We start from the raw sequence: 13,430 nt of genomic DNA, 5'->3' as shown, positions 1-13,430 counted from the left end.
TGTTTTTGAAGGCTTTATACTTAGTTTTATTTTGGGACCTTTTCTCTCTCTTTCTTTCTTTCTTTCTTTCTTTCTTTCTTTCTTTTTTAACTTTTTACTAATCCTTGGTTTTTAAATGATTCTTCTCTGGCCAACACTTTCTTTTGGCTTGTTTTCTGGCTCAAAGTGCCTCTTTTAGTGCATTTGTTTTTAAGGTTTCTAATTAGTATGAGTTCTTATGCATGGTGTGGTAGGTGTTATATACATTAATTTAAAAACCATGCAATCATCCTTGAGGCTAAGAATTAACGCTTTATATAAGGCTTTTGTGTAAGATTGTATTAATGTGCTTTGAATTTACATGCTTACCTCTGGTGTAGTTTTGCTTCAAGGTCTTATGCTTGCTTTCTTTTCCTGTACACTACCACAGTAGCAACTATTTTAATGGAAAATATTACTAATATGTTTTCCTTGGTGGTGGGCTTTTAGCTTATAAAACTATGTAATTGAAGGACTGCTCTGTTCCAGAAGATAATATTTAGAAGCCGAAACAGTCCAGGTATTAAATTATCTTCACCTGCAGTGAAGATTTCAAAACAAATCTTAACACTTTCCAAGTAATGGGTTATTCCAGGATTCTAGAAAATAGATTAACTCTCCAAAATTATAGTGAAGATTCACATGGAAATCTTTGCATCTGCCTATCAAATTGGGTAGACATTTTTTGTTTTCTCATGATATTTTAAATATATTCTACACTTGAGCTAGACAACATTGGTCTCATTTACGTGATCCATGCAACATTAATTTCATTAAAAAATTTATTTCTCAAGGAAAGCTTCCAACCCCTAGTTGTGTGCTTTAGTGTATTATAAATATCTTACCATAATGTTTCCTCATTAAAAATGTAAATTTCTAGCACAGTTCCTCTGTAAAACTAGCAGTAGGTATCTACTTTTCTTTTTGTTTATAAATGTAAAAAAAAAAAATCAATCATTTTCTTCAAATGCTTGGTCTTGCTTCTTCAAATGCTTGGTCTTTCAAATACCGAGTCCCTGAATGCTGTTTGAATATTAGCCTAAGCCAGAGGCCTCACTAACTATGTTACTGTTGAGTTTTGGGTTCATGCCTTTACCTAAAGCCTTTCGGTGTCAGCAAAGAAGCAGAAGAGACCTTTTCTTCTAATTCCTCCTAAAACAAAAAGTACAAGTCCAAACTGATTTTTGGAACAAAATTTTTTCCCCTAAAATTAATCCAGAAGATAATATAAAGTTCTCCAAAATAGTGAATAATCAGTAAGGAAGTACAAAAAAAAAAAATGTTAACCCTACCGAAATTCTAGCCTATACAGTAAAGGAAAGGTGGGTGGGTTTTAATGTAGAAAACGCCTATAGACTACTCATGCCAATTCTTTCCTCTGGTTTTTCCATCTGTATTTGAAAATACAGTATCCCTGCTAAGAATTATTTCACATATTATGACACCTAACTGAATTAGTCATTCTTTAACAACATTAATATAATCTTGGATCATTCTTTTTTTTTCTCTATACAATACTAGCATACTAGTGCTATTAAATTGTTAGATATATTCTTTCTGTAGAAAACTGTACAAACCAATACATTTTGATATGTGGAATCTTAAGAAGTCTTAGAATGGAGTAGCATCTTTTGAACTAAAATTATTGACTATGGTTGTACTAAGCAAGCACATAGTTTCCATTCAATGAAAACATGGCTAATAAATGGCATTAGGTATGTGTAACCTCTTTCAAATTTAAAACCACATAGTACTAACACAACTTCAGTACTGTAGGATATGAAAAATTATAAGCTAAGAGAATGTAATGCTATGTAGACTTTTTCCCACAACATATTTGTAATGGAAACTTTCCAAAGAAGTTTTCTTTTTTCTCTTTATGGCTGTTAAGAAACTCAGAAATATGAGAATTAATTTCTCAAATCTTGATTTAAAATACCCGATGTTATCTAAGATACAGGAGCACCTAAATGTACCTTGTCCATAGATTTAGGACAAAAGCATTCTAGGCCATGTATATAATGTAAGTGTGTGGTGGGGTCTTTTTCTCCATTAATGGATGGTATCTATGACTAATCACATTTTCTGCCTTATAGGCCTGCCTCGTCCCCCCAGCTTTCACATGATGATACTCATTCACGCATTGAACATTATGCTAGCAGGTATGACGCTAGTTGAATGCCAGGCAAATATTGATTGAAATAACTAACCAAGGAAATCTAACCTATAGTAATTTTAAACAAATATTTTCTTTCTTCCTCAATCTTTTCTGATTTCTACTAATCAGCTTGCCCTCTAACGTGCATGCCATTCCACTGCATGTAGATTTTGGGCACCAACAAAAGCATGGGTCCAGAACAATCTTATTCAGCCCTGGCCTTTCAACATTTCTGGTAGCGTTGCTATGTTTTATATTCTGAACACATTTACAGAGTTGGCTTATAAGTCCCCTAACCTTAGGAAACTAGTAGACTAGACAGTAATTCGAAAAGAAATTGATACTATGTTCCCTGAAGAATTTGAAAGCACTGGCTTTTTGTGTTTCTTTTACATGGTGAACAGTAAAGAAGAGAGTAATTAATTTTCCTAACTCTTGGACCTTTCTATACAACCCCCTTTGTGTTTGAGGTAATTTTTATACCTAAAACTGAATTAATTATATCTTTTCTTTGTTAAATAAGTTATTTTTTTTTGGTTGTCAAAACACTTCATTATTAAATTGGTGGCAAAACATATAGGCAACTTACCGTGAATCCATCCTTTGTCAGCATTCTAACTGTTGGACATGCTCATCAATTGTGGCAAGCATTACCTAGCTCTATACATCTATCGTCAATAGCATTAATTGTCTTAAAAGACAAGGGCTAGTGTAAGGTGCAGAGTGTATTTGTTCTTAGGGAAGCTTTTTTTAAAAACACACCTATTCTCAGTGAAAGGAAGATCAGTCTGTGGGGAAAAAAATTCCAAAACAAAACAGCAACAAAATACAACTTCCCTTAGTGTCTATATCAGAAATGCAAAACGACTAACTAGCTGCTTCAACTGGTTAAGCCAGCACACACATCCTTTAATTTGAAGGATTCCTTTCTCCTCTTGCCATGATTTATCCTTTAGTTTTCAGGAATGTTCGATTAGGTCTTGAATAGATTCTAAGAAGTCACATAAGTTTTAATGAGCTTTTACGTTTTTTATCAGGCTAGCAGAAATGGAAAACAGCAATGGATCTTATCTAAATGATAGCATCTCTCCTAATGAGAGCATGTAAGTATCCCATCTCTTTTTACCAAATGTTCCTGACGATGAAATTGCTTTGAGGGATTTAGAGGTAGGATAGCACAGGATGAAGAAATTAGCATCATATTCATTTGATCTTTCAAAGAGCCATTCATTGACTTTTTTTCTTTAACTCTTTACAGCCTGGCACAGAATGAGCTCATCCAAATTCAAGCATTAATCCAGAGTAGCAAATTTTTTTGGCCTTATTTAAATTTACTTAATGTCATATGATCACAAATTGAAGAGTCCAAGCACACTTATATTAAATGCTAATCTTTAACTCCACCTGCCAGATATTTAAAGGGATAAGATAGCATTTGAAAGTAACAACTAAGTGGAATTTTAGCCACTCGTGGGAAGTGGAAATGTGATCTTGATACAGAATTGCTGTTCCCATATGCTAAGTTACATTGGCATTTTCCTCCAGAAATCCAATGTAGTGAGTTGTTGTAATTTAGCATCATCATGAGGTAACGAAAGTAAGGCAGTCTTCTGAAGGGTTCCCAGACGAGGGAAGAGAAGTGCAGGCTTCAGGTTGTTAGTGGCATGATAAACCATCTTGGTCCAAACTCTAAGGAAGGAGACATATCAGTGTTAAAAATAGCCAGTAACACACCTTGGCAGTAAAACAGTGGCATCATCATAGGCTAGCACAATATGCACAGTATAAAACAAGACAAACATTTCCATGACAGAGAGAGAGAGAGAGAGAGAGAGAGAGAGAGAGAGAGAGAGAAAGGAGGCAGAATATCCACTAAGTGAATAAACAACAAATAATTTGAAGAGAAGAAATTTAGTCCAAGTACAAAGATGCTTTTAGTTTGATAAGATATGATAAGATAATGGCTTAACATCTTACCATGCAGAGTAGAGGTAAATGAAAGAATGGTAAAGTTATCCTATATAGTTTGTGCAGGAACCTAAAGTCTTGCTCGGTGGGAATAGGGCCTTCATAGGGAATAGGCCAAAAGAAATTCCACAAAGTGGCATTTATATATAACTACTGACTACCATCTCATCTAGTACGTAGGAGATCAATGTAATAATAGAGAGGTCCACACTGTCAGTTACTTCGAACAATCTTTTCCCAATTATAGCCATGATGCCATCATGTAATTCTCTAACAGGAAGGTGTATGGCTAAAAAAATCAAGCAAATGTAATTGGTTTCAATGATTTGTTTCTTTGATTCCATGATTTTGATATTAGAAGCTCTAACACTTTCACATCAATTCAGATTTTATCCGTATGACAGTCTCTGCCCTTCATTGACTGCCAAAGAGAATAATAATAATATAGAAACAAGAAGAAAAAGAATAAAAAAAGCTTAATTACAACTATAGGTGACAGTGACATATGGGAAGACCTAGCAATAACATTTCAGAATTTGCGAAGAGGGGTAATAAATTAGATTTGTGATAAAGCCATGTTTTATTTTATTTTTAAAGTAAATTTAGCTTTAGCTCATTCTGAGGACATACAATTCATTTTCACTCAGTGTTGTATGGATTGATATCATGGTATTTAGGAGCAGGTTTGGTGGATCAGCTAACTTCATTTAATGTTTCTTTTTAATATTACTAATAATAGTGGTAATAATTATCTTTTTTGTGATGCTGAGGATTGAGTCAGGACCTCATGCGCACACTAAAGCGAGTACTCTACCACTGAGCTGTATCCTAAACACTCCCAATAGTTAATTTATCACATCTCTACCAGTTACCTGGTTTGATGGACCAAAAAATAATTTAAACCATGAGGACATTTTCCTAAATATCTGATGTTTTCAGTTTTAAAGCTAGGTGACTATGGAATGCTAGGCATTAAGTCACATGCTTCTAATCCCAGCACTCAGGATGTTGAGGCAGAAGGGTTATGGGTTTGAAGCTAGACTCCTATACAGAAATGCTCTCTCAAAAAATAAAGTTAAAGTGGGTATGTAAAGGGGAATATAAAAGTATCATCTTAATGACATCTGACTGAAAACAAAGAACCTAAGTTTTTTGTTAAGAAGAGAATGAAATTCTTACAACTTGGAAGTAAAATGGACTTTTAATAAATAATTTTTCCTGAGTATTAGAAAGTTTCTGCTTTCCAGGAAAGATTACAGCTCCCAAATTACTGCTTAAGACCTGTTCTGAGGACTGAATTGTTTCTTTTTTTAATCAGTCACCTTAATGGCTCCCCTCCTCAATTTGTATGCTTCTATCAAAACAGTAATTGAAGCAATCATTTATCTGCAGTTTAATTATTGTTGTCACCGTACCTCCAAGACCTATACGTCAAAATTACCTCGCTGAAGCAACACATTTTGGTTATGTTGCCTTCTCCTTCAGAAAATATTCACTCTACTATTTTAAGGGCTACTTTGCTTCCCCCAAGCAGTATCAGCAGCATACTTATAGAACATACTATCTTGACAAGCTTAGTAGCAAACACATTAAATAGCCGTTATTATGTCTTTTAATAATTATTAACTACTGGCTAATATAGAGTTCCAGAGCTTTTTATAATTCTGCCTTTCATTTCTCCTTGTAAATAGGCCAGTTAATTTCACCTGAATTTTTTTTTAACAAGAAACACTTGAATTGTCATCAATAAGCATGGTAGAACACATCTTTAGCAGTACCTGTGTCTTTAGAATAGGGGAAAAAAAAAGGTCTAATTAATTGTTAAGAGCAAAAAAATGTTTCTATTTTTCAAATACACACCCGAGTCCCTGACCCCCAAAACAAAATAAGGGGGGAAAAACCAAAACCTTTGATTTTATTTTCCAGAGATGATGAACATTTGTTAATCCAGCATTACTGCCAAAGTTTGAACCAGGACTCCCCCCTGAGCCAGCCTCGTAGTCCTGCCCAGATCTTGATTTCCTTAGAGAGTGAGGAAAGAGGGGAGCTAGAGAGAATCCTAGCAGATCTTGAGGAAGAAAACAGGTGAGTTTTCTTTCTAGCTTTGTCATTGGTAAGCAGAGTGCATAGACTTGCACAGAGAGAAGTGACAGGAATCTTCACTTAGTCATTCTGTGTCTTAACTGTTTGCTAAAATAATCTGTTTAGCTCCTTTTGCAGATTCACTTTTTCATTTGAAAGAAGAAAATAAGAGCAATATAGCATGATTAAGAACTCCTATTTTAGATGTGAGGGGATTGATGCTGATGGGATAATGGATTTGTTGCATGTGTTCCATAGGCTTTGATTTGTATTTGAGAATAGAATTTAAGAAAACAGCAAGTAATTTAATTTATGACTATAATTTTTACATGTGTTTGGCAATAGTATGTCAGACATTTAAGGAAGCAGAGTCATTGACTTGGTCTAATTTGGGAACAGATTATTTCCTCTTATTACTCATCATCAAGTACAGAACTTACCATTTATGTTCACCTTCATAGCAGATTAGTTAGACAATTCCAATTGTTAGCCATCACCTGAGAAGATGTCCATGTGAAAAATAGAGACTGTAGAAAAGGGAAAAGCCTAAAGAAAATTTGCTATTACTGTAGAGCAGACAAGTTGTAAGAATCTGGGGTATTGTGTGGTGTGGGGATAATGCAAATCATTGGCCTTTTACTTATTATATCACTTATTACACCTTGACACATAATCACTTTTAACTCACAGTGGTTCTTCTTTAGGAAAATGCCGCCAGACAATTCTTTAATGGTGCGATTGCTCAAATTTTTAGCACTTAAGTATTTTCATCCTTTTTGGTCAATCCAAAGCAGCAAGATGACTTAATCTAGGTGCACAAAGCATTTGAGAATTGGTGCCCTGAGGGAGAATGTCACCTCAGGAAGAAAAATCAGATTAATGGGTTGCTATTCAGCCAGTCCGTTCTGCTGCTACCAGCCTTCCATCTCTTAATACCCCTGACCACTGGCCAGAGCTCTTTATCAAGTTGTCTTCCTTTTAGTTTCCTGCCTACTTTTCCAATCAATCCTCTGTAATGACCCTAGTTGTAGATCTTTCCAGAACCAAGACCCATCATGGCATTCTTCCTTCCTTACATTTCTGTATCATCAAAGACCACCCAGCTTCTCAGCTGGATTTCCAAACCTTCCACAGTTTTCTCTTTATATGATTTTAAAATTTCAACTTCTTTCATACTCCTTGTGTTCTAGCCGTGCTGTGTAGCCAAATTTTTTTTTTTCAGCTTGCATGCACCTTCTGGGTCAAGTCCAAACTTGTTCTCAGTCTTGCTGCTAACTCCCAGTCCGCCACTGCCATTACTGACAAAGGAGTCCTTCCTATCTTCCATGACCTTGTTCAGAAGAACATTCCCCACAGAGCCCTTTTCTGCAGTTAAACACATTTATCTTCTGCTTATATCAGAGGATCACATTGGACATTTCCCAGAGAACTCCTTGACAGTTTGCCTTTTTATCAATCACTATCAATACCTCCCTCTAGTGAGCCTTTGTCTTTCCTTAGTCATCTTCATTTCCTATAGTTCCTAGCACAGTGAGAGTATCTTACTACCTAGGAAATATTTGTTGAAAACCTGAGACTATAGCAGAGAGATCGCTTGAGTAATAGAACAGGTACTGGTGTGCATTTTTGGAGAGAGCATTAATAATAACTATTTTAGCTGTATTTGTAAAATTAGTAATGAAAACCATGTTGGATACATTTTTCTTCTATTTTATTGAGAATCGTCAGTAATAGTAATAGTAATAATCACTAAAATATCATGGTAAATATTTAACAAAGTTGAATAGGAAGAATAGGTTGGGGTTTTTCCTATGAACACAATTTGATATTACTGAAGAGTAAATACATTTTTAATATATGATCATTACCATTGTGTAATACAACTTTTTAGCTGGTTGGTCAAGACCTCTGTCTTGTTTGTGGGTTGCTTGTGTTCCGTTCATGCTGTGGTAACCTGATCAAAGAGTTTTAGTGAATATTGAGGGGCTAGAGAGATGGCTCAGCGGTTAAGAGCACTGACTGCTCTTGCAGAGGACCTGGGTTTGATCCCAGCACCCACATGGCAGCTATGAACTGTCCTTAACTCCAGTTCCAGGAGAATCTGAAGCCCTCTTCTGACCTTCACTGCATTGCACAACAGGGGTGCACTCACATACATGCAGGCAATACACTCGTATACATACAATAAAAATAATAAAATATTAAAAAAGAATGAATATTGATAACTATAATTTATGTATCACTCAATGAACTCATGCATGCTAAGAACTTGCTCATATATTTTAGACCATTTAACCTTTCTAAAGACTATACAAAGAAGTGTGTGTCTCCTTTCTTTAGCTGAGGGAACACAGGCTCAGAGGGGTTCAAATAACTTGCCCCAGATTTCAGTCAGCTAGTAGAAGACACATTCTTATCAGGATTTTTGCACACTCAAAATAGCCGACTCTACCTTGGATCAGAGAATAAAGTGTCATTCTAAGTAAATGTCATCTACATAGAAACTGGGATTATTCCCCAAAATATGCTCTACCTTGAGGGGATGTTTGCAAAGAAGAAATATCCCTGAATAAGCCAGTTCAACTACTTGTGGTACTTTACCCTGAAACATATCCAAAACTGTCTCCAAAAATGGGATGGTATGTTCTCTGAAAGAAGGATTATATACCAGGGCTACTTCATGCTCCAAAATGAGGAATCAGCCATTATATGAGTCTTTCTGGAGGTTATCTTAAAGGTCAGGATAAGCCTCATTCTTTCCTCATTTTAGTTCTATTTTTACCTCCTACCAAAATCCTAAAGAAATATCTCCCCAGAGCTCCGTCATGAAAACAGCCTGTCTCGTTTTTCTCTGTTTTTGTCCTCTCTCCGTTGCAGTTTTGCTGAAGGAGGTTCAGGGCCATTCTTTGCCTTTATGACCTTTGAATTCAATGTTGCTTTAAGAAGCCTTTAATTTGTCATTTCCCATCCTTCCCTAAGGAAGCCTAGAAAATCATTAGATGCCCTTTCTCTGTGCCTGCCAGCATGGATATTTCCCAAGACAGAAGTAGACCAAATAAATGACAAATTTGAGCCTACTTGTAGACAAAATGAGGAAGAATATTTAAAATTCAGGTTGTACTAAATGTTTTGGATGTGGACTTTTACTCTATCTGTGCATACTGGGTGTTCCTATTCTGAAATTATAACTTATCTCCAAATAGCAGTTACCAAGGGAAAGATGTTTGGAGGCTTCCGTTCCTGACAAGATGTGTTACTGAGTTCTGTAAATTATTCTTATTCACAACCTTCCTCATCCAATCTTCTAAGAAAACATGAGGTGGCTATTTTAAATGTGTCTCAGGGCTATCTTATCTCTGCCATCAGGTTTCCTTTTCTCTCACTTCTTGGACATAACAGTCAATAAGCATTTTTGACTAAATTAATGAATAAACGACTTGAACTGAAGCTCAACCTATTTTGATTGTGAATATGTATGTGCTTTTTGACCAAAAAAAATACCACCCTAATTTCATCCAGCAAAACATTTAAGGGGCTTTCTCCCCCTTTCTTATTACTGCTTTTATTAGTAGTAAGCATTGCCTTGATATAAACTTAGAATTTTAAAACTCTGTTTTCCAGACCCAGGCTCTGAATGTCTCCCCCATCAGCATCCTTTGATTCTTAGTTTTTGCCACAAAGATAAGAATAAAGCTCTGAGGAAAAGCTAAATCTGTTTGTGAATTTTTCTGATAGTGTCTCTCAGAAGTTTGGGCAGCTTGTAACATTAGTTAGATAACTTATCTTTCAAGTCCATTTCAGCTATATTACAGCTATCACCCATTACCAGAGATAACTGAGGTTTGTCTTTATTTGGCAGATGTCACCTTAATATTGAGAATTGATCTCATCCTGTGACCTTAGCATTGTAAGCTCAAATTTTAATATTTTCCTATATGCATTAAAGCCTGCAGTCTCCTGACTTAAAAGTGTACTTGTCACATTCTAGCATATTTTCTGTACTAAATTTCCCAATTTTTGTCCTGAAATCCAAAGTATGATCCTAGAAATGAAAAGGTAACCTTTACAAGAGACAAAGACTTGTTGCTTTTCTACTATCTTCATAGCAAACTAATTAGATTATTCCTAAATCTAAAAGACAGGTAAATACTAACCTGACTGACTGTGAAGCTGAAAGTCAAATTTATTACTAGATGTTATATGAGAATACAGAACTTCATAGATTTGTAGTACCTACAAAGTACCTTTCATACTTTCTTAGTCGTTGGGTAACCAGACCCTTACATCCTTAATTTGGGTTTTTTTCTTGTTTTTCTTTTTCTTTTTCTCTTCATTCTTCCAGTGACTACACAAAATTATTTATGTTACATTTCTGTACATTTTAAAGTCATTATTTGTATTATTGGTTTGAACTACCTGAAATTCTGGCCTTGTCCATGTGCTTTGTAAGCAAACTAATGACTTTAGACCATGTCCTAATACTTATACATCTTCATAGACCAAATTAAGGCTGTAAAGTTCTGATTACCCAATAACCAAGGCAATACGGAACATACTTAGTAGATACTACAAATCTACCAAGTTCCGTGTTGTTATATAGCATCTTTTTTAGTCCATGTTCTTTGCTTTGGTGTATATCTGGATCCAAAGTGTTGATGAGATCACCAAGCTGAAGGAATGGAAAGAGGTCAGGAGTCAGGGGATCAGCAAGGAATGAATGTAAGCTATTGTGTTAGGAAGAATGGCAGAGTGTATTTGGAAAAACTACCCTGTATTCCTGTATTCATGAGGAAAAGAAAGGGGGGAAATACAGCAGGTTGTTGGACAAGGCTCTGGGAAGAAGGGTATGATGGCACACTGAAGAGTGTAAACTCTCTCACCTAGGAGAGTGAGCTGTTCCAGGATGCCAGCCAGGAAGGAGCCCTTAGATTCTCACTTAGAGCCACCCCTTTTGTATACATGAAATTTATGTGCATACACTGAGATTCATATAGCTGTGTAGTGGGTAAATTGAAAAACCATGATGTGGAATTAGGAAACCTCACTTGCAGATCACAGGAGATAATGCAGAAGATGATCTGAGCCTTCAAACAAGATAGTACAAATGGGAATGTCAGGCTGAACTTGAATAATATGTCAAGGGTCAGGTAGAGCTGATATTTCAGAGCATTGGTAAAGCTGACATTTCAGGGACTGGGTAGACCTGATATTCCAGTGGGATGGGTAGAGATAATTTTAGGAGCTGGGGTAGGATTCTTTGACTTGGTGATTCAGTGGGCCTGGGGAAGTCCGGAAGGATTTCCAGGTCAGGCAGATGCACAGACAAATGATAGATTTTTGCATCTGGGAATGACAATTTAGGAGTGGTACGTCCACACTTTACTTTGTGAATTTATGGAGGTCCTTCCTCATGAGTCTAGTAATTAGAAGATGCGGAACGGAGTATGACAGAAGTTGAGTTGAGGTTCTCTTGTCATCCGCATGCATGAATGCTCATTAGTCTATAAGAAAGAGAACCATTAGAGTTCCTTTTTCTTACTTCTTATATATAGCATTTAATTAAAAAAAAATAGATGAAAAAAATAAGCTTGCAGAAGAGTGTTGTGAAGAAGGTATCAGGCCCTAAGTCACCAACTCATAGGCGGCACTTCAAAAAGTGTAAGTGAATTTATCTGCCTCGAGGATATTGCAAGAAGAATATTGTATTCTCCAAATCTCTGAAGGTTAACATTAAAATGCTTGTATAATTATTTTTGTTAATTTAACAAAGAACACACACACACACTATATATATATTCCAAATGGTTCAAAAAAAGCACTTAGAAAACTGGACATAGTGTTATACACCAGTAATCCTAGAACTTTGGAGCCAGAAGTAGGAGGATTGGCAGAAAGTCAGTGCCCATCTGAGCTGTATGGTGAGATCTAGGCCAGTCTGGACTACATAGTGAGACCTTATCTCAAAACCAAAATGTTGTTGTCATGATTGCAGTAGTAGTAGTAGTAGTAGTAGTAGTAGTAGTAGTAGTAGTAGTAGTAGTAGTAGTAGTAGTAGTAGTAGTAGTAGTAGTAGTAGTAGTAGTAGTAGTAGTAGTAGTAGTAGTAGTAGTAGTAGTAGTAGTAGTAGTAGTAGTAGTAGTAGGGGGGAGGGAAGGAGGGAAGGAAAAAGGCATGTAGAGAAAATGTGTCATTCTCCAGCCTTGTTCCCTGCCTGTAGTCTTTTTAGGTCTGGAACTTAACTGTTCTTATTAGTTTCTTGTGTGTTCCTCTAAAGATAGATTCTATGTAGGCAAATGTTTACAAATATATTTGCGCTTGGAATTATTTTACACATTTTTAGTCAGGGTTGACTCAAGTCTCCTCTTTTTACCTAAAAATCCCCAAATACCATATTCAGGAAGAATGTGTCAGAAGCGTGAATTAGGGCTTGAGAATGAGAACATTTTCTCAGAAGAGGCAGGAGGGAGGTGGGACTGAGGGGCACCAGGGTGCAAGAAGAGGCCTGGCCTTGAATGGGAAAAAGACAGCCTTGGAAGACAATGGTCTTGGTGAGGAATTTAGGGTAAGGAAAAAGATGAGGAGAATATCACAGAGCGAATGTTGACGTGTCTAGTTGATAACCACTGGAAATTAGCAACTGATTCCTACACTTGTTCATGTTAGTGTTGTATATGAAAAGGTTAACAAAACTAGGCATTTATGTCACTTGGCAACATAGGCCCCAAAACAAAGGGCTGCAGAGCCTTTTTTAGATAAAGGGAGCTAGTTTAAGCACATAAATCAAATAGGCAAGACCTTTTATGGCAAGGACGAAGAAGAGCTGAAGGGCAAACACACTGCATTTCAAAGCTGCTAGAATTGGGTCAACCATCTCGGCTCTACTCACACAGACAGAACAGGTCTGTATGGGGGTAATGGAGTTCCCAAAAATCAGAGGCTCAGTTTTGACTAGCATCCCTAATATATGTAAATAATATTCTTCAGTTTACCCCAAGTCAATAAAGTCCGAGGGAACTGATTTTTGGCATTCAGTTCATAAAAGTGAATGAATAACCCAGAATTACTATTACTTTTCCCATTTCTCCTAATTATCTCCTTTTTAAATTTCAGATACCTATATTTTGTTATTAACTGATGAAGTATGATAACAGTGAACTCAAAGTAGAAACTTGAAAACATAAAAATCAAACATAGAAAGTAGAAA

General features: G+C 36.1%; 1 protein-coding gene across 5 annotated transcripts in view; it reads left to right on the top strand.

Annotated features, from left to right (window-relative positions):
• Dmd (dystrophin) overlaps nt 1-13,430 on the top strand; it is a 2,373,110-nt gene that overhangs the window by 2,317,562 nt on the left and 42,118 nt on the right. For all 5 annotated transcript variants that reach the window (XM_017795501.2, XM_008822732.3, XM_008822735.3 and 2 more), the window contains 3 exons: nt 2,115-2,180; nt 3,214-3,279; nt 6,071-6,229. In XM_017795501.2, the coding sequence (XP_017650990.1) occupies nt 2,115-2,180; nt 3,214-3,279; nt 6,071-6,229 (291 nt within the window). The remainder of the gene's footprint in view (nt 1-2,114; nt 2,181-3,213; nt 3,280-6,070; nt 6,230-13,430) is intronic.

Source organism: Nannospalax galili, unplaced genomic scaffold, assembly GCF_000622305.1.
Source record: "Nannospalax galili isolate Female #2095 unplaced genomic scaffold, S.galili_v1.0 scaffold7, whole genome shotgun sequence".
Classification (NCBI taxonomy): Eukaryota; Metazoa; Chordata; class Mammalia; order Rodentia; family Spalacidae; genus Nannospalax; species Nannospalax galili.
The sequence above is the reverse complement of the archived record's forward strand: the minus strand, read 5'-3'. Positions and strand labels throughout refer to the sequence as shown.